Source organism: Artemia sp. Qi Xiang Cuo, chromosome 9 (genome assembly GCF_049724085.1).
Source record: "Artemia sp. Qi Xiang Cuo chromosome 9, ASM4972408v1, whole genome shotgun sequence".
In the NCBI taxonomy this organism is placed as follows: Eukaryota; Metazoa; Arthropoda; class Branchiopoda; order Anostraca; family Artemiidae; genus Artemia; species Artemia sp. Qi Xiang Cuo.
In genome coordinates this window covers 19,437,032-19,463,495 of record NC_142802.1, presented here as the reverse complement: position 1 = coordinate 19,463,495, position 26,464 = coordinate 19,437,032, and the positions used below count along the sequence as shown (strand labels likewise).

Below are 26,464 nucleotides of genomic sequence, written 5' to 3'. Positions count from 1 at the left end.
CGGGCTCTTTTCAGTAGCTCAATATAACGTTTCTAAGTTCTCTTGCCATCGGCTACAGCTGAAAGGACTGTTATGAACCTGTACAGAATAACTAGTTATGTATAGACACACTCTTTATATGTGGCCACAGTCTTTTCTTGGGCCCTTTTCCTTGTCAAAAAGGTGGCCTTACTCCAAGTTTTTTTCTTCCTTGTCTTCGTATTTTTTTCCCTTTTATACACCGTGCTTTAGCGAAAGCGGTCTTTGCTTAAATTCGTATTCATATCTGTCTATCTATTTAAAGGACATTCGGTCAATATTTCAGGGGGGAGGGGGTTAGCTATTCGTTTAGTGTTTTTTTTCAAATTTATCACATTTTTCCATCCAAAAGTGTCTCTAAGCTTTCTTGGTTCTCAAATCACTAATGTATTTTTTTACTTTACTGAACATCTTTGCATTAAGTGCAAACTAATTTATTGCGTTTATTTTTGTAATTATTCTTTACCTTTTTAAATGAAATAACAATTTATTTGATTTAAAATAACAGTTATTTGATTTGAAAAGGTAAAGATTAATTACAAAAATAAACGCAATAAATTAGTTTGCACAAAAGAGAAAGTAACGTCTTTCGACAGGATCGAAAGAGAAAGTAATAGCCTCTCCCGTATTTAAGAGAGCCTTAGATCAAATGTTTTGGAGCAAAAAAATATAAGCGAAGAGCAACCACTGTCAATAAAAACTGAAACTCTAGAAAACGATGTTTTGACTCAAATATATGCAACAATAAAATCTATTGTTTATGTTGATTCTAAATATGTTTAAGACGTATTAATTTTGAAGTTGCTCTTAAAAAGCTAATAGGACATGAAAATATGCATAATCGTATAAATTGGAATTGAGCGCCCCTAAAGAGGTGCGGTCTACATGGAAATTATGCAGTAAAACTGAAAAACATATGAGAACCCTAAAGAAGGTTGGAGATTTCTGGAGATGGCATGGGAGAATTGTTCCGTACAAAAACAGAATTATTTGATGATGAGCAATTAGCAGCCTTTGTTGCATCATTGATGCTCATATCCAGGATAATTGTGGATCCATGATCTTGAAAACGTGGCGAAGATGCTTTACTGTAGTTACGAGACTGAGATACTTTACTTTAAAATAAGCAAGAATCAAACAGATACTGTCAATAACAGTACAGACTGTTGGATGATCTATTAAAAGTTAAGTAAATACTGAAGTTTTGGTTAAAAAAAAAGTGATGGGACAATTTGAAGGTTGATTGAAGACATCCAATTATTCCGAACATTATATCAAGTTTGAAAATTATAAGAAGTGATAGCACGATTAGAGGAATACTTCATTAGGATTCTTTCTAGGTTATTTCCTACTTTGTTCCAAATCTTCCAGAAGGGGATACGGGTATTTGAATCTCAGAAACTAAAACTAAATACATCTCTTGTCTCGTCAATAAAATACTAAAGATATTACAGTCCCCTCTGGGTTATAAAAAAGATTGAGGTTAATTTCCCAACTGTTGGTAGACGTCTACCATGTTTGCACCATTCTCATAATCTGGAAGAGGAAAATGAGGAATTATGGCACTGATGAGAATGAAAACACCACTATCCTCACTATTTAAAGTCCTGCTTGTTCATAATACCTGAAGCCGAGCAAGGAAATTTTTGAAAAAAAAATAAGTTAAAGGCAAACGACATTTATCCTATTGCGATAAACCTAAAATGATAGCTTCTGTAGCTTATTACCACTTATCGATATGGAGTTTCATTGAAAAATGTGTAGTGAATTATTGAAAATAAGCGACATGAGTGAGACACCAGTATTGATTTACCTGGCGCAAGTTAAGTATCCAAAGGATTTTCATTTCTGCAGCTAAGACAGAGGGCTCTTCAAAACATGGTTTAGATAGGTCAAAACATATGTTTATGGTTTGCTCCGGTGGGATGATCATTGGGAAAGAAGATGCACTGGAACTAAGCAACTTTTCATATTTTCAATCGAGGATTACAATTTCAAGAGTGAATTAGATGAGTCAAAACTTTTAGGGTGACAATAATGTGCAACTAGAAGAGCTTCATACGAAAATCAAACAAAATAGGAAATGAGCATGAAAATACATAAATATTCATAAACTGACCAGCTTTTAATTTAAAACAGTAAAATGCGAGCACATGTTTTTTCGTTATTAAATTGACCTTTCCGTCTTCCCCGTAACTTCTAGTTCAATAAGATAGGTTTGCCCATTATTTTGCCCGAATGAGAATAACCCAAAGACATTAAACTATAGGCACCAAATAACGCCATTCTAAGCTAATACATTTTTCTTTATGAATGCTAAGTAAAATAACATATACAATTAGTACAATACAAGGGCGTGTCCAGGATTTTTGTTCCGGTGGGGGGGGGGTACACCAAAAACTTAAGAAAATACATAAAAATTTTGTTTATACCCACTGTGGTAGGTTACGTTTTTACGAGTCGGACAACTTTTTTTGGAGTGTGAGGAGAGGAGGGGGTTCAAAACCAGCCTCTGTAGAGGAACGAAGTATTTTATTCTTAATTAAGGAATAAAAAATATAATCGTAAATTTTTGGCTATCAAATGGGCGGTAAAAAGCCAAATTGCTTATGGTCAATTTACTTGTTTGTTTCATAAGAGATTGATGTCAAAACCCTTAATTGCCTATTAATTTTCTTCGTTCATCAAGGTAATTAATAGTTTACCTTTTCAGTTGCGATTTGGCATTCATTCCATGCGGAGGTGAAATAAAATTACTATTGATACTCCTATAGAGATTCCTATTGATTGTGGTATTGTATTGAAAAGAAGATTGACGAATATTAATCTACCACCTGTGCTGTTTGAAACCGAGGGGCCGTACAAGTTTACAAAGTAGACCCCCTTGCGAGTAAGTCTTCGTTTCATGTTTTGTAGATAGTTGAGCTAAAAATTGTCTATTTTTATACTATAGCGTTGCCTATAGTAAAGGCCATACGGCTCCAATGTTTTATTATTTTTTTTTCCCAGAGGCACTTCATATGGAAGGGGTCGTCGTAGAAAATTCAAACGGGACTCATTTGATTGTGAATTGAGAGTGCTACTGCTCTTTTTGAGATTCAAAAATGATTGGAGGTCAACTAGCCCCCCCTCACGCCCATCAGTCCCCCCCATCCAACCCCTCAAATTTTGAAATAGCCAGTTTGTTCAGCTTAGTTGATTTCCAGATTGAAAATATATTTTTGAGGAGGACACTCCCCCACAACCCTCAGGGCAAGGGTTTTATGTTATGCCCTGCGGACATATAAGGTTTTTATAGAAGGCGTTGTCGTAGAAACTTCAAAACAGGCTCAATTGATTGGAAATTAAAGGGCTAGTGCCATTTTTAATAGTCAAAAGTGATTGGAGTGTAACTAGCCCTCTCCCCCCCACGTCCGTCAATTCCCCAAACACATCCAATCAAAATTTTCAGATAGCCCTGTGGTTCAGCGTAATTGATTTCCATATAGAAACTATGTTTTTGAGGAGGAAACTCCCCAAAAACCTTCAGGGCAAGGGTTTTAAGTTATGCCCTAGGGGCATATAAGGTTTTTATAGAAGGCGTTGTCGTAGAAACTTCAAAACAGGCTCATTCGATTGGAAATTAAAGGGCTAGTGCCCTTTTTAATAGTCGAAAGTGATTGGAATGCAACTAGCCGCCCCCCACGCCCATCATTTCCCCAAACACATCCAATCAAAATTTTGAGATAACCATTTTGGTCAGTTTTGTTGATTTACAGACAGAAAAGATGTTTTCTAGGAGGGCACTCCCTCAGAATCCTTAGGGCACGGGTTGTAAGATATGCCCGGGGAGCGTATAAGGTTTTTTTTGAAGGCGTTGTCTTAGAAAATTCAAAAAAGGCTCATTCGATTGGAAATTCAAAAGTGATTGGAGGGCAACTAGCCCCCCCCTACGCCCATCATTCCCCCAAACATATCCAATCAAACTTTTGAGATAGCCATTTTGTTCAGTGGTGACAATAATGTGCAACTAAAAGAGCTTCATACGAATTTATTTATTCATTTACATTAATATATATTGTATGTTTGTTCGCATTGATTGTTTATTTAATTTCTGTTCGTTTTAAGTTTCATTTATACTTAAATAGCAAAATATTTTTCTCAATTTTAAGCTTGATTTTCATATTAAATCTAAGACTTACTCACTCTAAGATCTATTTATTTATTTATATTATTACTTGTTGTATATTTTATCCTATGATTTTTTATTTCATTTCTGTTCGTTTTGGGTTTCATTTATTTTTTAATAGTAATTTCTGGTCTTTTTAAGTTTGAATTTTAACAGGTATTTGTATCTCCTGAGCTTAAGTTTAAAATGGCCTTTACTTTTCTTTGAAAAACTTATTTTTCGGAAAGTTTTTTTTTAATTAATAATAGAAAAAGGATAGAAGGACAGTCTATAGCATCTGCGCTTGAAGAGATAAAAAAGGCAGTGTTCGAAATCCCTAGCCTGTCGAAGAGTATCGATGACATTAAACTAAGCCTAATTAGTATTGAAGCTAAAATGAAAAAGTTTAATGTTAAACAACGGACCCAGCTCAAGAATTGACAACCATTCGAGCAGAGCTGGAAGTATCCCGTAAGAGAAATATGCGGCTGGAGAAAGAAATGAAGCAGACAAATTTGACGTTTTATAATTTTCCCCAGCCCCTTATGTCGAATACAAGCCCATGAGATGATATAATTGCACTGTTCTGTGATATTGTTAAAAACCACGCCCTATTTTTCCAAAGTTACACTAAGTTCAATTCCGAAGTTACACGAGAAAATTTGTCGAGAAATGCGAAACTTTTCAAGCGAAAGAGAATATCAGTAGCGCCAGATTATAAGCCAGAAGAACGCGAAGCTCGAATGGCCCTAAGACCTATATTATCCCAAGCTATAAGCGAAAAGAGAATTGTGATACTACATGGAACTAGATTATGCATAGACAAACAGATATTCGTTTATTGTGAAACTGCGCGGAACTAAATTATGCATAGACAAACAGATGTTCGTTTATGACGTTGAAAGAAAAACAGTGGTGGAAATAGCGGAGCCAACTATGGAGAACCAAGCTCATAGCAAAGATAGCAGCACGAAAAACCGTATCCCGAGAAAGTCTTATATGCGATCCCCCTCTTGCGATTCAGATCTCGAAATTGACAGCATCTCAAACAGCGATTCAGATACAACGGTCATAGAGAAGCCGGTTGTGGTACTAGACCCTAACATTCCTATTGTAAGTCACGCAAAAAGTGATAAACCGAAAGGGAAAAGGGGTCTGGATATGATTATAAGCTCAAGCGATGATCGTAAGCAGGATCGAAGAAATGTAAGACCAAATAAAGGAACAAAACTCCAGCAGAGCGACAACCATTTGTCGTAGGATAGGGAAATAGCCATATACAGAAACTATCAGCTATTACGTGGGATGTACAGGGTCTAAGTAGTAAAAATGATGTGTGTTTAAATAGTTCATTTTTGGATTCACATATAACTTGCTTAGTTGAAACATGGTTACGGCCAGAAGAGGAAATATCAGTGTTTGGTTATGTTGCTTTTCGTGTAGATAGAAGACACCAAGGAATTCCAGGAACTATGGAGGAATAATAGTGCTAGTTAAGCAACAGAAATTTTTCAGTTTATGTCGTCTGGCAAGCAAGTCTGAGAATTTAATCTGGTTACGTTTGAATTTATTGGGGAAGTGATTTATATTGGGGTGTGTTTATATTTCACCAGAGAATGATTCATATTGTGAAGAGGATACTTGGTCAACACTAGAGGAAGAAATGATTTTTATTAAATCGCGGTATAATGGCGATTCAGTGTTATTAATAGGTGATTTAAACGCTTACACTGCTGAGTAATCAGAGCTAAATATGAATTTTGTATCAGATGATGAGGATAACCCTGTAGCGGAGATTATTCCATCAATGTATTTTATACCGCGAAAGAGCCAAGATCGAAAAAGGAGAGTTAACTCATGTGGGAGGAAGCTGCTTGCACTGTGTGGAGGTTCTGGATTGGCAATTGGTAATGGGAGATTTGGTGAGGATGAAAGCTTGCGTGAGTACACTTGTGTTTCTGGACCTTGATTTAGTTTAATTCATTATATATTGGTTGATACTGGGCTCGAAACTGAATCCCTGAATACCCCATAGCGAAAGAAATTGACCATCTAAAGTATGAGGCCGAGATACCGAATGCCGACCAGGAAACAATAGCGAGCAGGTTTTCACAAATATTAAGCGAATCTCTGGCATCAGTCAAACCAGCTCAGAAAAAGAAAGATAGTTTTTATGACGAAGAATGTAAATTCAGCAGCGTTAATCTTGATAAAAGATTACACAATGTAAAGAATACACTGGATGATTAATCAAAAATCGAGGCACTAACAAGATACCGTTTAACACGTAAAGAGCACAAAAAATTAATAAAAAGGAAAAGATATAAAAAGAAAAGAAAAAGCCACTCTTTTAAAGTGCTTTAAAGAGAATAACAGTAGGGAGTTCTGGAAAATGTTAAAAGGAGATAGGCTAAAAGACCTACAGTCAGAGATGCCCGCCCCCGAAACTTGGCCCGATTACTTCAAACAACTACAAGAAGATACCCAGGTTAGCAACATACATCTCTGAGAGGCATTAGGTCTAGATAACTGTGAAGGAGGATCATTCCTTCTGAACCAGGAAGATTACGTGTTATGCAACCCAATCAGCCCAGAAGAAATTGAAGATTTACTTAACAAAATACGAGGTAATTCAGCTCCCGGGCCCGATGGAATTCCTATGAAGATCTTCAAAGCATTTAGAACTGTTCTTTTACCTTTTTTGGCCTCATTATTTAACCTCATAATTTTAAAGAAGGAGTGGCCAATGACTGGAAAACCTCGCTTACTTTCCCACTTTATAAGAAAGGTAATCCCGCTGCACATAATAGCTATAGACCAATAAGCCTCCTAAACAGTGCCGGAAAACGTCTAGAAAAAATTACAGATAAAAGACTGGGAATGTGGATAGAAGAGAAAAAAATCTTGCAAGAAGAACAAGGTGGGTTCAGACCAGGCTATTCTACAGTTGATAAGAGATTTTGTTATTAATGCTCTTGTAGAAAAATATTGTAAAGGTAAAGACAAGTTATATGTGGCTTTGATTGATTGAAATCAGTATTTGACAATGTAGATCGTGTTTTATTGTATAATGTTTTGTTAAATCTAGACCTACCAATCCCTTTTTATACAAATTCTATTATCTATGTATTCATTGATTAAAAGTTTTGTGAAAGTTGTTAGGAAGGGAATATCTCTGCCATTTTTCTCGAAAAAGGGCGTACGCCAAGGAAGTACACTTTCACCAAAATTATTTGCTATGTTTATTAATGATATTGTTCTTTATTTCTGACAAAGATGGGCACCTACTCTCCGACTGGGAAAGCTGAATATGTCAGTGCTACTATTTGCAGACGATATTATATTACTGGCAAAGACAAATAATGGCTTACAGACTCTCTTGAATCTCCTTGAAAAATATTGAAAACTAGAGGCGAATGTGACGAAATCCCAAATCATGATTTTTAGCAAAAAAACCTAGGAATCAGTACCACAATTTTTATTGAATGGAAAAATGCTGGAAGTGGTGGAAAAGGCCAAATACTTAGGTTTCATCTTTTGTCGAAATGGAAAATGGACGAGGCATATTACAACAATTGCACAGAATGGTAGAAATGCATTATTTGGAATATATAGAAGCACATTAACATCAGAAATAAGTGAATCAAGCCTCCACAAATTTATAATGAATGCTAAAATTATGCCTATCCTACATTACGGATCAGAAATATGGGGGTATCAGCCGGCAAAGCAAGTAGAAACCCTTCAACTTCAATATTATAACCGAATTTTTGGCTTACAGAATATAACACATACGTTAGTATTAAAAGGTGATCTTGGTATATTTAACCTGAAATTGAAAAGATATACACAAATCATCAAATTTTGGTTAAGACTCCTTAAACTTCCTCAGACTAGATTTGCTCGAGCAGCATACGAAGATCTTATCCTTAAGTGTAACAAAACATCATAAACAGAACAAATCAAAAGGATATTAGATGAGAATGGGTTTTCAAGTTCGTGGGAGAAAGGAAAAAGGCCAGAAGATCATGAAAAGTTCTTCAAGGAATTTAGTGCCAAGACTTGAAGACCAAGAGGTGCAACTATGACAATCAGCTGTGGATAAATCTCCGAGTCTTACTTTGTATAGAGAAATAAAAGAGAATTTTGGACAGGAGTTTTATTTTAAGCTGGGATTTTCCATTAATTATCTGAGGATTTGGATTCAGATTCGAGCTAATTGTCTTCCAATTTATGGTAAGGTTGTAAGGAAAATGAAGGAAGGTCCGGAGGCCGGGTATAGTTGCTTGAGATGTGGAGAAAATGATTATGGGTTGGGCCAGTTCCTCCTCCGGTGTAAGCAGATTTCTCATTTAAGAGGATCAATTATCCAAGATGGGGAAGATATGCTGCTTCGTGGGTTAATGAGGTCTGGGTCTCCCGTTATTTTGTGGCAATAGGAAATTTTGTATTGAAGGGAAGGATGTCAAATGGAGTGTAATTTTTCTTTAATATTTGTCTTTTTCGTATATGGCTTTAAAAGGTTTTTAAATACAGATTATTATTATAATACCCCCTCCCCCAAAAAATAATTGAAATTTGGAATCCATACTGGAAGGTCCACGATACTTTCCACACCATTCTCTGCGTGTTTTCTTTTGTGTGCATCATCAGTTTGATATATAATTTTCAAACACATAATTACAGATTATATTTAATACATTACGGATTATAATTATAGATTATTATTTTATAATTTTGAAATATAATTTTCACTCGTCGATTTCCATTAATATTTGCATAAAAAAAAATTCTAATTTATTCAAAATACATAACAAGTTGGAACTCTAAATACTCAGAACAACAAAAGCAAGGTAGATCACAAAGCGAGACTCACAGAAAGAGAAAATACAAATTCGCTACATAATACATTTGTCATATAGCACAAGCCCTGATCTATCAACATATTTCTTACTCACGAATTCACTAGGTTTATCATCTGAATATAGTATTTTGAAAAGAGAGAACAACACTTTAAATCCTCAAAAAAAATTTCACTCGTGAGTAAGATTAATTGGCTGTATACTAAGTACTACCGTATAAATTGGCAAAATTATTGTAAAATTCAAACGGGACGTATTTTTTAAAATCACTTTTTACCTTCAAATATTCTAAACTATCTCCATCTTTTCGACTCTGCTATCACCTCAAAAGATCTAAAAAAAAGAAGATATTACTAACCATTGACAAAAAGGCCCATCACAATGGTTTACGTAAGCTTCGTAGAAATATAAACTTGACCCTAATTGGCGAGTCAATTTTAGCTGACCAATCATAGACCGTTTTACATTCTTACGTTGAAGTGGTTTACATTATGGAATGGCAATGTGAAACCCCCATAAAAGACTGAGACACAAATTTTCAGAGCCTGGGTAATAAAATAATTGATAAGTTACTGCAGAATCCTACTACTTCTAGAAAACATTCCCTAAGAATTTGACACGTCAAGATACAGACTACCGAAACTATAAGTACTGCAAACACAAAGAGGAGGGGGGGGTTCCAATTAAGATCATTCCTAAAGATTTTCCTTCAGGCCAGTTTGAGAATTATAGGCCTATACATGGGGCCTTGCAAGTCCAGAGGTACTATCCACCCCCTCCCCAGTAAAATTTTTTTTGGGGTATCCACCTCGATCGTTCGCAATCAAAACACTTCCTCTTAAACAGATTACCATCACAAAAAAATGCGCTATGGGTTTGGACGGCCGACTTTCATAGAGTCGTAAATCGATTTTTTTTTATTATTATCATTTTCTTTTTTATTCTTAATAAAAAGAGAATAACATTGCTCGTTTATCATAATAGCGTTTTTTTACAATGAATTTTTTATAAACTGCACTTAAGTTGAAAAAATATACGAAGACCATCATTCGGGTATTTTTTTTTCAATTTAGATTTCTGCAAAATAAAGAAAGACGGCTTCAACAGGACTAAAGCGCAAAAACGCATCTTATGTAAGTAGTGCTTTTACTCACAGATTTTAAAATTCGGGAGCAAGCCTCCAAAAGTCGGGGAAATTTCTGGAAAAAAGATTAAATTTTGCTATCGAAACCGGTGATTATTTCAAGTCGTAGCTTCAATTTTTGCTATTTACAGCATAAAATATAACAATTGCAACATTGAAGTAAGCAGCACCTTTGAAATGTAGTAGGATAAACTACACTTATAGCTATGTTAGACAGTTTAGCCTCTCTTTGAGTGATTTTCAATGTGGCTTAAACGGGCGTCAGCTGTAGCTACACTTGGTCTAATTTAACACTAATTTGCTGTTGCTTACCAGTGGTTCTACCGTAATAATGTTTAAATGTGGCTGATTGAGCTATTCAGTTTGCTTGAAAATTCAGTTGACAATTCAAAATTCAGAAAATTCAGGCGATCTATTCAGTTTGCTGGATTGTATGTGACAATCAGGTCCATTTGAAACTCATTTGATGCCTGCGCTGAGCTCTGAGCCAATCAGGTTTGGACTGTATGTTACAATCGGGTCCATCTGAAGCTAACTTGATGCCTGCGCCGATCTCTCAGTCAATCAGGTTTGGATTGTATGTGGCAATCGGGTCCATTTGAAGCTCACTTGATGCCTGCACCGAGCTCTCAGCCACACATCCAACCGGAATATGAAATATTTTACTATTCCAAATTTTTAATATTTGAACAGCTTCAGGTGGACCCGCTTTGGGGCATATTTTGAAAACTCATCTAAGATATATCACTAAACTAAACACTATAATTGAATTTTTAGCATGGATTTTGTAGTTTAATTACAAACTTAGAACTACTTTTCAAGGCAAGATTTTAGGGAAAAAAAAATCTAGGTAGGTCAAATACATTAGCAGTATTTATGACAAAAAATCTGATTTTGGGGTAATTTGTGTAAGTGCTTTAAGCTAAATATAAAAACCATTTTATTTTTATTCGGAATTTAATATTCCCAAAACACATCTATTCCCCACAGATTTTTCTTGCCCCCTTTCTCATATTGCTAGTTAGTTACTTCAAAAACTCGTATGTATCAACTTGAGCGAAAATCAAGCAACATTTATGGGATATCATCTTGCCGTCTTTTGATTTTAGATTTCTATACTGCAAAATAAGGCCAGTGTTTAACAAGTCCAGAAGTCACTTAAAGAGCCATTTATTAACAATTTAGGCTACAGGCTGGGTTTTGCTTTACTATCCCAATTTTAGCCTCGTAGCTAAAAATCGAGAATTTTTACTTAAATACAAACTAGAAATTATCCATAATTTTGACTAATAAAGAATTGTGGGGTGGGGAGATATATATACGATTGGAGTTATGCAATGCAGATTTGAACGGCAGGGAGATCTGACAAATGCGGGCACCGACCTATCGGTGCGTCGAGTCAAAGACCAAAGTAATGCCATAATTTTATCAGTATATAATGCGCTTAACTTATAAAATATAAAAACTTTAACGTGACGTTTTTTTTTGCTCAAACTGATTCTCCGTCAACTAACTACAATCAGTCTAGCATTAATTTGCTTATTCCTTGATTTGCTGCAAGCTGGAAAGATGTGCAAAATAAAAAAGAACAACAAATGGTTAATTTACATATAAAACATTTTAAACGTTGGGTAAAACAGTTAAAATCGTGCATACCAACAAAGACCTCGTTTAACAGTTCTGTTTGTACTAAAAAAAAATTGAGAAACAATTTTAAACCTAGAAGTAGGTTGTATATTAATACAAAATCATTTTTTTAGAGAGGGAATTCGTTTTGGAAGGGGGGGGGGGCATGAATATTACAAAACAAACAAATTATACGCGGATGATATTTATGAATATCTAGAGAAATGTTGTGGAATATTTACATAAAATTCTCATTATTCGGGGTTAGAGGTTGCACCATGTCCCCTCCCCTGTAAGACTGCCAGTGTGCAGTCAATAATGACAACTTCTCGGGAATCGCAATTTGCTAGGACAAAATTAGGAAGAAAAACATGATTCCCTACACAAGCTTATGATAATAGAACTACCTTATTTACTGATGGAATGTGTTTATTTCTAGGATTTACCGGTGCATTCAAAAACACAACAACACTTGACTATGTTTAATAGTTTGGATCTTTTGCCGAACGAATAATTTACCCTAAATAATGTTTTCTGGGATCTGTACCTCAGACAAAGAGATAATAAACCTCTTTGATCACAGATGTGTCAACTGTGTCCGGTAGCCAACTTGCTACCGGTGCCTAAAATTTGATTCCAGTCTGAGCAGCATATTACCGCTCTTTTTCATAATTTCTTTGCTAAAAACCAACCACACACAAACCTTCCATTGAAAGGTTTATCCTTTCAATTCAAAAGGTTATCCTTTTAGAGACTCTAAAACATAAAAAAGAAAGACAAAAAAGCGGACTTAGTCATATTGGCTTCTGAAAATTCTTACATATATGATGCATAGCAAAGTCCATCTATATATGCAAATTGCATGGTTACATTAATGACATATTCATTCTGCTTCTGTAGCGCTTCCGCTTATAAACCCAAATATCCGGAATCACCATTGGGCGTCTTTCAGCCAACTGTTCATTACCCTGACGAAACAAACCACGCCTAGTGGATGGTTTTAGTGGCGCTGATACTAAGGGAAATATCCTTAACAATTATTCTTTGACTTTGTAGTTTCGGCTAGTTTTTCAATTAGTTCTAAACAAGTCTCTGAGAAGTTGTCTTCAACAAAAGTACAAGTCTTCCTATTACGTGTAGGAAAAAAATTATTTCTGTCATTACGGCATATATGCAGTTTTACAGCTTTTTTGCTAGTCGAATTGAACCTTTGGGTGGGGGAAGGGGGCTGACAGCCCAGTAACACCCGTCCCTCTCAATACGATTCGCTTGAAATTTCAAGGCATATAAACAGGGCTGAGTGAACCTCGAAATCTTAGATAAGAACCCCTGAGGTGGGGTATTCTCTATTAAAGAGTATCGAAAGGTTTTCAAATTGGAGATCAGGAGGGACATTTCCCTCTAGGTTTGACTTCTGCTTGTACATCTACCTTAATCCCCTCCCTCCAATAAGGGCGATCAGTATGAGCCCTTAAGCTCAACATTCGGGGCTATTAGAGTGCGTGGGCATAACGACAATTATCATGTGTCGTACCGGGTTCTGTTAATATTTACCAAGATGAAAAAGTTCACAGACCTTGGTTGGGGGATTAGCCCCTTAATCTGCTTTTATGTAAAAGTAGACAAAAGTAAAACAAACACTTACGTTGTAACTCCGGTGCAGATGTAGGCACAGCCACAGACGAAGGTGCTGGTAAAAGCAGGAATAACACAGGTGCAGATAAAAGCGCAGGTACATGATTAGATACAACATTATTGATGACTGGGCGAGGTTCCTCCCTCACTTGTAGATTATCCATAATGGTCTTAATTCTCTGTTTGACCTTTGCTTGTTCCGTAGGTAGGGAGATTCGCTCAAACGAGGGCTTAACATCTACAACATCCTCTTGTTCAGCTTTGATGAAAATTTGACAAAAGTTGGTAGCACTTTCCGCAGTTGGGTGAATAACTGTATTACCTTCATTTAGATCAACAGGCTCTTCTTTAATTTCAACTTTTGGTTGCAAATAATGTTTTGCTTTAAGAGGTGTAGCTGCCTGAAAAATAAAAGGGGTCAAAATAAATAAATTTCTCACTTTAATACTGATGTTATACAATCGAAACTAAAATTAAGTATATCAATAGGTAGTCGTTTATTAAGTGGACTTTTAACAGCGGTTGTTAAACTTTGAGATTAGAGTTATTACAGGTCACACCTTCCTTGCAAACTTTCCAATTCGCAAAGGTCTGGTAAAACTTACATTTTTTTGCTAATATAACTGTACACCGAAGTGACTCCATTCCCAAACCTGAAGCCCGTCTTTTTGACATACACTTTTGTACTTTCAATTCTTTTTAGTTCTTTGTAGTTTTATTTTTTGGTATTCTTTTTTGCTTCTTCAATTATTGTTCAATTCAGAATGAATGAGCGTTAAGACGAAAAGATTTTAGCCCTTAATTTAATTCTATTGTCGTTGAGAGTTTTAATTCTCATTTTCTAATAGCTTTCAATCAGCGCAGAATTTTTTTGAAGGATTTCTCCAGTTCCTACGGATTTCCAAATTTTTTCCAAATCAAGGCAGCTAACAGCTTTTTCTGGAAAAGGAAGGTACACATTGTCTTTAGCGCTACAGAAGCAGAATAAACATGTCATTAATGTAACCATGCAATTTGCATATATACATGGACTTTACTATGCATCATATATGTAACAATTTTGTAAAATTTTAATCAACATATTCGCAAATATTCGCAACTATTCGCAAATCCAGCTCCTCTTTTTCTGATTCCGGTTACTGTCATTTAGCCTAAATTCTGGTTTCTGGAACTAATCTCCTTTCCATTTTTGGTTCAAGAAGCTTGAAGTTGTAGGGAACATAGACCACTATCCATCTAGCCCAGCTTCAAGCCAATTGTGTTTATCTGATGAATGTTGGCAAAGGAGCTGAAACTCCTCTTAGTTGCTGCTGAGGTACTTGGAAGCGTTAGAACTATCATGTCTACTTCTTCAAGTTCCACACCAGTTCACAATTCAACCACCCAGCAATTTCTGTCATCTTTCTCATGACTCTCCATAGATGAGGCTTTGCTTAAACCAACAGGGATTTAAAGAGGAAAAAACGAGCGTTTTACATCCCAGCTGTCCAATTGGCTTAAACGTCGCAGAGATTGCTTCCTGACCAAAGGGGACTACATATTTTGTTGGAATTGGGGAATAAACAGTTTTTTGCTGCAGATCAGTTTGAAACTTACGGCCGTAAGTCCATGGGCAAAATGAAAACTTAAAAAATCTAGATTGGGGGCACAGACAATCCTTTCGATTAGCTTGAAAGTTATGTCTAAAGGTCCATTGGGCAAAAGAGCTCCAGTATACGAAACGAAAAATTAAAAAAGTTGGCTTGCTTGAAAATAGGGCCTAAAGGTCCAAAACATTTATTTTGAATAGCTTGATACTTACAACTGTCCTTGGGCCCAAGAGACTCAAGAATTTTTTTTTCGGTCAGCTTGAAACTTGTATTCTCAAGTCCTTCGGCCATGGGAATCCCAATACACCAGAAAATAATTGAAGGAAATTTACGTATCCCGAAAACGGGGCCCGAAATTTTTTTTCAAGCGGATTGAAACATAAACCGGTCAATGCCTGGACCAAGTATACACAAATTCACTAAAAACAAAAATATTACGGGATATGAGACACCTAAGAAATAGGAACCAAGAATGGACGAAAAAATAAATTCTGATTAGTTTGAAACTTTTTTTTTTAGTAAGTCCTAGGGCAAAAGGGAGCCCAAGTAAGAAAAAAAAACATTCGGTTTACCTTAAAACAAGAGAGGATGAATTTTTTTTCCCACAAACAGCTTGAAACATGGGATAAAAGGATGCTGATGCAAAAAAAAAAATATTTTGGGTTCACAGACCCTTTTATATGGGCCGAAAAGTTTTTTTTTATTGGTTTCGAAATGCCGTCCATAAGACAATAGGCAGGGGACCCCGATGCGATAAAAGTGAGAGTAAACAAACGAAGGTTTGCCTAGAAACAGGTCTTAACAATTGCCAAAAAAAGCTTTTTTTCCCAAACGGCTCGCATACTAAATCCTTCAGTCCCTGGGTCAAAGGGACAGTAATTCCGAAAATAAATTTTTAGTTCGGGGCACGGGCAATACACTGTAATATGCCATCTAACTACACAGTTCTAGGGCTAGACGAAGGAGGCCAAATATAACTTTTTTACATCTAAGATATGTCCATGAGCATCGGACTTACGATTTTGTTCGGGGCGCCAGGTAAAACCTAACAAAAGGTGAGATCCTTGCCAGCAGCAATGTCTATTGCTGTCAGAGTTCCCTTTTATCTGAGTTATCAATGGAACTAGAGTTTAGGATCTAAAGAAAAGATAATATAACTGTGAGCTTAATCATGTTCTCCGGCTTGTATTTATTTGACAGAACTGAGACTAGTCCATTTGAATCTAAGAAAATCCTGATATAGCCCATACCCAAAGTATATATTTATAGACCCTGGGGAGTTAGTTTAAGCTTTTTTTTTAATTGTTGCGAATTAATCCACAGGGTAGTATTTTGGAAAAGACATGGCCAGCCTGCTACTCAGCTTATTTATTACTACCTAACTTTTCCTGCTTTACGTGCCTTTTAGCTAATAAATAGGAGGCTTCATCGACTGATTTGTCACCTATCTCCATTACTTTGGGCCGTCAACCCTCACTTTTTGTCCTTGAATTCACCATCACTTAGTTAATGCAGTGCTCTGGCCTTCGCCACTCATCGATGTAATTCGAGATTATTGCTAATAGGTGTTGAACAAAAAATTACTAATACTTACTTCAACTGCAGGCCACCTTGCACTTCTATGCCACATAGCATCATACTTTCGAATTTGTGATTTTTGCTCTTCCCTCATATTTTGCCGATATTTTTTCATATATTCTGCTTGCCTCCGTTTTCTTTCAGCGTTCTCTTCTGCTGTCAGCCTCCTGTTGTTACCCTAAAATGAACAGAATGAAAACAAATTATAAGTTAAAACCTACATGAAAAAACATAAGAGGGCTTAGGCTCTAAACCCTCCGATGGCCAATTTGCGCTTTCTTGAAAACAAAAACATTTTTGCTCGGTTTTTCTTCGATAATAGTAGCATTGAAAAATCATAAGTGGCTCAGACTTCCTGGAATGAATTTTATTATATTTTAGACAATCAGTCTAATTTCATTAACTTTTTTATGCATTAAATTCATAAATTCATTAAATTCATTAACTTCATATGCATTAAATTTTTACCCATGTTCTCTTTAATTTATCACATTCCTTTAAATGTGTAGAAAACCCATTGTCAAATCATTTATTGATCAGTCAGTTCAAAATATTGCTTCAACAAACTAGAGATGTTGCTTAGAAATGACCAGTATTCCTACAGAAAGTTTTTTGTGTATCAATTTTCTACATAGATAGATAGAATAGAATCAAAAGGAAAGGTTTTGACAAAAAAAAACATTTAAAAAACTAAATTTGAAGTTACAAATGTAATTTTTGTAAGAAAAATTTTTCTTTCTTGTAATCCAGATTATTATTATGATTTTCTAATTTACTTTTTTTGACATTTGGAAAAAAACCTCACTGTTCAAAGTACATAACATTTTCAGTAAAAACACGAAAGATTAGCTCGACAACTTGCCCAGCAACAAAACGTTGATTTGACGCCCTCTGCACCAGCTATGTTTCTGGAGGATCTTTTTTTTTTTTTTTTTTTTTTTAAAATATGACACTCAAGCCTTTATTCCCGGAGAGGGAAGAGCGGTTATTCACACTTTTATTTGTAAGCTTTGTGATATTACTTTATTGTTGTGCCGCTGTTGATGTTATGTCAAATTAAATACATACTTTTAAAAATACAGATCGTTTTCAGCAAAAAGCGGTGAAGCAAGAGGAGGAGACCAATAGCCTACTATTGTAGCCTACTATAATCTGTTGCACTTCCTTTTTTTTCAAAAGTTTGAAGAACTTTATTTCTGTTCGGTTTAGGCTTTAATATTGCTCTTTACTTTAAATACCTGTTTTAAATGTTTCTTTTAATTAATGAAATACATTAGGCCCGTTTTCTGCTAGGACTCCAATCATACTCCTCAGGACATTTTTCAGAAAATCGAAGTTCAGCTCCAATCTAACGCTGAATGCACTGCTTGGTAGAACAAATTGATTTTAACTGAAAGAACATTGAACATTGAACAAAAACTTGAGCAGAATGAGGCAAGATCAGAAACGCAAGATTACAGTAACAAGAGATAGGCCTATTAAGATAAATACATCATATGTGTATTTGATACATTTGAAATTTCTAAACTTTTCCCGATCAGAAACTCTGGCTGCAGTGAACTTGAGAATGTTTAACTACCAGGATAGAGGCCAGTTTTATTATCCTCCTCCAGCTACAAAAAAAGTGAGGAAAAATTATAAATACACAACTTGAGATAATTGCAAGGAGAGGCGTCAAACATGTGCGGAGTCTTTGGTCACCTCTTATACATGTTTTCGGTCACACCCCCATCCCCCAATAGATTTGGCAAGCCAATAATTAGAATGACCACACAAAGTGACAGGCAAAATCACTTCAAATTTATCTTAACTTTATTAAAATCTTGATCTCCGCTGGTAAAAATGATTGACTGATCAGCAAAATCTGTTGCATCCCCATCTCTAAATATGTTAGCCGCTGACGCCTCTGAATGCAAGAAAATACAAAAACATACCAGGGAATGTCTGCAAAATTCAGTATGTGAGCCCTTTCCCACAAATGAGCTTTAATGCCAGTTCTTCAAACTGGCCACATTGAACTTTTTTTCATATCTTGGAGACATCTATGACCATAGGTGCACGAAAAGTGGCGTATTTTTGGGTACTGGCTGAAAGCTACCATAAGGCCAAAAGCTTACCTCCAACAATGTCCATTACTGTCAAAGTTCCCTTTTTCTGAGCATTCAGGTTCAAACTGCTTACTGACTTTACTTATTGCTACCAAAAATAGTCTACCTCGCGGGGATTTTAGTTGACAAATAGCCAGATTTTTTTCATCCCTCAACTCTGCTTGGACCTTTAGCCTGCGGATATGTTCCTCATTTCCCTCTGGCCCTTGCAGTGGGCCTTCGCTGAATCAACTCTAGATTAGGACGTCAATAGCCCCCAATCATTAATAAACTTTAAAGAAAGATAATGAATAATTACTTCAATTGCACGGCGCATATAATTACTTCTACGTCGTCTTGCATCATATTCTCGAATTTGAGCTCTCCGCTCTTCACTCATGTTTTCTCGATATTTCCTCATATATTCTGCACGTCTGCGCTTTTTTTCAGCATTTTGTGACATTCTTTAAGTGCTTCAGTTGTCCTTCGAACTAGTTGTATTGTTCCTGAAACAGTAGAAATTGAGTAATTATTATTTTTGACCCCTTACACTTAAAGACAATAAAGTTTTTGCGACTTTTACCTTTCAATAATAGGACATTTTGAATGTAAATATGACAATTAAGTCACCCCTCTATGGAGTTGCCAGCTAAATCCATAAAAAAACATTCCTTAGCTAGTTTTATAATAAATATCAGCAAATCTGTACAGACAATCACTAACTCATAAACCCTTCCACCCCTGATGTAAAAGTAATTAAAAAACAACAACAGGGTAGCCAACCAAAAATTACATAGAATTCATTTCAATTTTAATAGAAACCTAATGGATATATGCAGAAGTAAAAAAGGGGCAAGTTTTTGTCTATTTTTCCCAAACAAAACTTACTTCATTTTTTTGGAGAAGGAAGGGCACAGATATTTCCTTTGAGAGGTTACCTCCAATTGAAATTTTAACTCAAAAGGAGACAAAAATACCACCACTATGGAAATTTAAACTTTCCATAGCATACATACACTCATTTGACAGGACTGGAGATAAAATCTCCCCTGCTTCCAACACGAAATTCAAAGAACCTTTATTGTTTAAAGAAAAAGCAAATAAATAAGATCTTTCATTCTAAAAACAGAGTGATTAAAAAAACTTGTACCCTTTTATTGCTCCTGTGTACGGACATTCATTCTTGAAGTCCAGAGACAAGAACTCTCTTCAGCATCGAGATGGGAGGGTCTGGCGGCCCCCCTACTACTACTATTACTAATAACTCACCACAGCACCAAGCCGCATAAGGCCAATACAGCTACACACGCTTCTCCTCCATCCCAATCTATTCAAAGCCTCCCTTTTTACACCCTCCCACGAAGTTCCCATTTCCTTTCAATCTTTCTTTATGACATCCTCCAACCCCAGACAAGGACGACATGCTTTCCGTTCAGCCCTAAACGGTTGGCCGAAAAGAACTATCTTCGGCAATCTTTCATCTTTCATCGGCACAACGTGCCCTAGCCACCTCAACCCTTCTTTCACTATAGCCCTAGAGAGCGGTATTGAACCACATTTTTCGTCAACCTATTGTTTGAAATATGGTCAGTCAGCCGGGTACCCAGAATAATCCTTAAGCAATGTTTCTGGAAAACATCTAGCAAATCTTCATCCGCTTTTCGAAGCGCCCATGCTTCAGAGCCATATTTGACTACTGTCATCACTGTAGCTTTTAATATTCTAATCTTGGTTTGCAGACTTATCTTCCTATTCTTCCAAACTTTTTTTAACTGTGAAAAAACACCCTGAGCCTTGGCTATTCTGCTTTTAACATCTTCACTGCTCCCACCATCTTTACTAATAATACTATCAAGGTAAGTGAAGCTGCCCACCTGATCAATCTTTTCGTTACCCAACGTCACCTTTTCATTTTCACTTGTTCCTATCCTTAGTGACTTAGTCTTCTTAACATTAATTTTCAAATCTATTCTAGCACCTTGAACTCACAAAACTTCTAAAAGTTCATTCATTTTGCTCACACTTTCCTCTAGGATGCTTAAATCAACAGCATAATCTATGTCCAGGAGACTTTTTCCTCTCCGATTGGTTCCGTGGTCTCCCATTGCCTTTTCTGTGCTCCTTAAGACAAAGTCCATCCAAATAATCCATATAAAGGGGGATAGAACACAGCCCTGTTTAACTCCTGATTTAATACAAAACCAGCTGCTAACCTCATTTCCTATCTAAACTACAACAGTGTTATTCTCGTACATGGCACTAATTACTTTAATGTATTTTTCTGGTTTACCATACAAGGATAAAACCTTTACTAAAGCTCTTCTATCAACAGAACCGAAAGCTTGCTCATAATCTATAAAATTGAGGACCAAAGGTGTTTCACAACTAAGGCACTTCTCAATTATTAACCTAAGAGTGAAAATTTGATCGACGCATCCTCCACCTTTTCTAAAACCACACTGTTATTCTCTTAAAACTTTGTCTACAGCATCTCTCAGTCTAAAACGTATCATATTACTAAGTAATTTACTACCTACAGAGACCAGACTAATGCCTTGATAATTACCACACTCACTCTTATCACCTTTCTTATGAAGTGGTTTAATTAAGGTTTTCCTAAAATCGTTAGGTACTTCCCCTTTTCCAAAAATCATATTCATAATCTTCAGTAACTTATTTCTAACCTCAGAGCTACAATATTTAAGAAACTCATATGCCACCCTATCCGCACCTGGAGCCTTTTTATTTTTTAATCTTTTTAGTACTGTCACTAATTCTTCCTCACAAAACAAATCTTCCTTCACATCCGAGGTATAACAAACTTTTTCATTTTCCTCTATATCTTTTCCTGCAACTCCATCTCGCTTTATCAAATTCTCAAAATGTTTCGGCCCATCTCTCTTTAATTCTTTCCTTATCGCTAGACTAATTGTTGCACCATTCCTATCTTTAACTGGGCCAAGTCTGGATTGAGTACTCCCTCTCAATTTATTAACATGCCAGTACAATATTTTAGTATTATGCCGTCTAGCTGCATCTTCCAGATCCTCGGCAACTTTATCCATGGCCTCCACTTCACACCTCCTTATTTCATATTTTAATGCAGTGTTGTTGGGTTTGTGTTGTACAGTGGTGGTTTTAGGTGGGGCAGATGGGGCACTTACCGCAGGCATAGAAGCTTTAGAGGCATGAAATTTCAGATAAATAATCTAACTTTGTAATTTTTTTTTTTTTATTAAAATAAATTAGAGGGCACAATTGGCAATAAGTATAAGCAAATTGTATCCAAAATTTTTGTTTTTCCCATATCTTTACACTTATAAAGTAATATAAGTTACATTTATATAAATGAAAAATTTTGTCAATCAATGAAAATGTTACTAAAATTTGGCCTGGAAATTTTTGACAAACAAAGGGGGGGGGGGGGCTCTAGTCAAGATTTTGCCCATGATGCAAGAGAGGTATGAACTACCACTGGTGCTGTATTTGCTTAATTAAGATGGACAAATTTCTATAAGAATTAGTTTATAATTTGTTGCAAAACATATTACAAATAGATACTTACTTACTTTACTTTACTTTCGGCGGGAACCAGACGATGAACTGTCCTGCCCGGCACCAAAGGATCTTGGGATGACTTCCGACGACCACTTGGACCTGTCGGCTGCAGCTTCTCCGGCGATCTTCAGCCAGTCTTTGTCCCTTCTCCGACTGTGTCTCCTGAATCCTCCCCACGGTTCCAGGTCCTCCTTGAATTTTTACCACAGGTCCTTCTATTGTCCTCCTGGTTTACGTTTCCAGTAGGGGGCTGGTTCGCAGACAAGGACGTCTCGACATATCGTGCCTTCGGGACGGCGCAATGTGTGGCCGAGGAGCTTCAGGTGACGTCTTTTAATGATAAGCGATAGCTCTTCTGATTGGCCAAAGCGACTCATTACTTCACTATCGGAAATTCTGTCCCATCTCTTAATGCAGAGGATGTAACGGAGGCAGTGGTAGTCAAAAACGTCTAAAGTTCTCGCATCTTCAGTCTTCATCGGCCATATCTCGCAAGCATACAGTAGTACTACTCGAACAGTTGCACCATAGATTCTGACTTTTGTTTTGGATGAGATCTCCCATCTGGTCCATAATATTTTTTTCAGACTAGTAAAGACTACCCAGGCTTTTGCTATGAGGGCAGAGATATCCCTTTCAGCTCCGACCTCTGGTTTTATGATAGAGCCAAGATACATGAATTCCTAAACGATTTCTATTGGTTCACCGTTGAGGGTAACTTGGCAAGGAGCAGGTTGGTTGAGAGCCAATACTTTAGTCTTTGCGCAGCTGATGGCCAGTTCGATGCGCTTTGAGACCTCATAGGTATCGTCGATCATGTCTTGTAAGCTGTCGGCGGTAGTTTCCAGCTCAGCAACGTCGTCTGCGAAGTCCAGATCTGTCAGGGGCTGGAGGAAACCAGCTATTTGTCCGAAGACTATTCCGCTGTGGTTTCTCATTGCATTATACATGATCCAGTCTATCGCGTAGTTGAATAATATAGGCGAAAGGGGGCATCCCTGCTTTACCCCAAACTCCACTGGAAACTTAGGGGTGTCATTGCCGGAAACACGGACGCGAGTCTCAGTGTCCTTATACGTACTTCGGAGTATCTCAATGATCTCCTGTGGCGCACCGTCTTCAGCCATAATTCTCCATAGCTCCTCTCTGATGAGAGAGTCGAAGGCAGCTGCAAAGTCAATAAAGACGATGAGAAGGGGTAGATGAAACCTGCTGACCTGCAGAAGGATGAGACGAATCGTAAATATCTGTTCTGGACAGCCTCTGCCTGGTCTGAAGCCTTCTTTTTCAGGACGGGTTAACTTGTCACGTGCGTCTTTGAATCGATTCAAAAGAATGGCGCAGAAGATCTTCATGGCATGGTCGATCAGGGAGATACCTTTATAGTTTCCGCAAATGGCCTTATCTCCTGTTTTTGTATAGCGGAACGAGGACTGATACTTTCCAGTCTTTTGCGAAGGTCTTCGTCGTCCACACCTGTACAAACAGGTCGGTTAGGCGGCATAGTAGAGTTGGTGAGGACTTGAACATTTCAGAAGGGATTCCATCCTCTTCTGGAGTTTTAATGTTTTTCATGCACTTCAGCGCTTTTTGTACGTCCACAATACTGGGCGGATCGAGGTTTATTGCGTAGGGCTCTCTAGCTGCACTCGAGAAGGCAGGTAGATTGCACGGGGATTTGACAGGGTTCAGTAGCTCAGAAAAATGCTCTTGCCAGCGTTCCATGCGTCCTTCTTCTGTTCGGATGAGTTCTCCGGACTGATGTACAAATTGATTTAAAACTAACTTGATTACCTTAAATTGCACTTGCTAGGAACATGGACAAATCCAGTGTAGGCCAGTTAATGATGATGGGGCTGCAGGACATCTGCTGCATCCCATTGAGAGAGCCATGGTTTTGTTGCTCAGTCCTTGTCAAGATTTGATTTGAAGCTACCAATTGGTGTAGATCTCACTGTTGTCTAGCTTAGGCTGTTTCACAGACTTATGATTTGATTGTAGAAGAAAAACTCTTTTTCTTGTCTTGGCATGCTTCCAGAACAGCTTTGTTGAATGACCTCTAGTACTTCACAACTGGGCAGGTTCAAACATATCATTGTCATCAGACTGGAGCCACTTGTTGGTCATTATCATATTGCCTCTGTGTTGATGGTAGGGCAAAGTTGGTAGCTTCAGGCTCTGCAGTCAACATCCACACTCTTTATCTTTGAGACACTTTACACATTTAGCTGCCCATCTCTGAACAGATTCAAGAGCCATCTGGTCTGTTTTATTAATTGATGTGGGAATGCACATTCCATACTCCAATCTAGGTCTCATCAGGCTTTCATAGAGTTTAGTCAATATTGCTGGGATCTACTAGTGATTGTATACTTGATGATACCAAGAGTTTGGTTAGCCCCTGCTACTGCAGCATGGGTGTGGCAGTTGAATTTGAGGTCTTCATCCACAACAACTCCCAAATATCTATGTAAGGTACTCTTGGAAATTGGTTGTCTCTTGCTGAAATTTGATAGCATTGAATATTGCCACTGAGGGTTATTTCTTCCAAAATGTAGGACCCTGCACTTTTCAACATTAAACTTGAGTCTCCATATATTGGCCCATTTGCAGAAGCAACCTAGGTCTGATATTATTGAGGCTACATCCTGCTGTGTGTCAATGGGAACAATAAGTTTCAAGTCATCACCATATATGCTAAGTTCATTAGTCATGTTTTTTGGAGCATTGTTAATGTAGATATTGGAAATTGTAGGTACCAAAACAGTTCCTAGAAGCATTGAGGTATTTATTGTGGATAATAGTACTATATTTCAAAAAGTATAGCTAATACAGAAAAACCGATTTCATATTTGGAATAAAAAATAAACATTCATCCCAAAAAATAATACAAACAGGTTAAAAAAACTTGGCAGAAAAAATTTCTTTTTTCCCTTTTTGAGTGTGACATAGGCCTACCTATAATTTCCAAGTCATAAATTCAGCAGCCATTGGCTGTTTTCAATCAAATATGATAAACTTAACAGTTAATAAATATTTTAGTATTATCAATTGATCCTTTTCCTCATACAAAGGATGCATTTTCTAAATGATAATCTTTGCAAACAAACAGAACATTATGAGCAAATTGTAAAAGCAAGTGAAAAATCACAGTGATTCTTTTCAACAAAAGTGATGGAAATTAAATTAAGTTATACACTAGGTTTCTTTGATAAATAAAATTACAAAAGTGAAAAAAAATGAATAAATTAAATAGAAAAAGGAAAACATACCCTTGGAATGCAGTTAGGCATCTTTGGAGATATGAATTAGGAATAAGGAATTAGGTATCCCTTTACAGTTCATTTAAGGGTTTTGAATTGGATTTAGATGTAAAATAATAATTATTTAACGTAATATATGGAAAGAGGCTAATAAAGTCATTAAGTAGGCTAGTGTGTTTACATTTTTTCTACAACATTTCTGGAATCATACAAATATTTACTGGATTTTATTGATATTAATTTTTTTCCCAAATATAAGAAAGATATTTTAAATTCTTAAAAACTGTATAAATCAGGACAAAGTAAAGACAAGAGGCTACCTATAGATCAAATTTAAACATTGAATTTTTTTCCAAGATTGTAGTCAGTTAATCTGGTAAATATTTACCAAATCATATTACTGAGTTACAACTAAAGTGAATATACCACTCAATGCCTTTTTTTATGCTCTTTACAAATATAATAATCATTGGTAAATTTTTACCAAATCATATTACTGAGTTTCAAATAAAGTGAATATATCATTCGATGCCTTTTTTATGCTGATTACGAATATAACAATCATTTCTATCGTAAATGAATTTTAGCCCCCCCCCTATAGTCAATTCAGGATATATATTTGCAAATATGTGGGTGGGGGTTAGGTTAGGTTAGAGGGGGGGGGATGAAATTCATTTCAAATAGAAATGATTATTATATTTGAAATCAGCATAAAAAAAGGCATCGAATGGTGGGTAAATATATACCAACTCATATTATTGAGTTAGGAATAAAGTGAATACACCATTCAATGCCTTTTTTTATGCTGATTACAAATATAATAATCATTTCTATCGGAAATGAATTTCAGCCCCCCCCCCCTATATATGCCAATTCAGGGTATATATTTCTACATTAGGGGGGGGGGGGTCAAGTTTAAACTTACCTCCCATTTACATCTGAAACAAAATTACCCAC

General features: G+C 36.5%; 1 protein-coding gene across 4 annotated transcripts in view; it reads right to left on the bottom strand.

The window, feature by feature from the left end:
• Positions 1-7,391: 7,391 nt before the first annotated feature.
• LOC148948407 (uncharacterized) overlaps positions 7,392-26,464 on the bottom strand; it is a 40,368-nt gene continuing 21,295 nt past the window's right edge. For 2 of the 4 annotated variants that reach the window (XM_089093918.1, XM_089093916.1), the window contains exons 2-5: positions 19,006-19,192; positions 16,616-16,777; positions 13,443-13,833; positions 7,392-9,360 (exon numbers count right to left, since the gene is read on the bottom strand). In XM_089093918.1, the coding sequence (XP_088950044.1) occupies positions 9,347-9,360; positions 13,443-13,833; positions 16,616-16,777; positions 19,006-19,149 (711 nt within the window). In that variant the 5' untranslated portion in view covers positions 19,150-19,192 and the 3' untranslated portion in view covers positions 7,392-9,346. Of the gene's footprint in view, positions 9,361-13,442; positions 13,834-16,615; positions 16,778-19,005; positions 19,193-24,038; positions 24,432-26,464 lie in introns of those variants that run through there. The other 2 variants (XM_089093917.1, XM_089093915.1) reach the window with 2 other exon arrangements.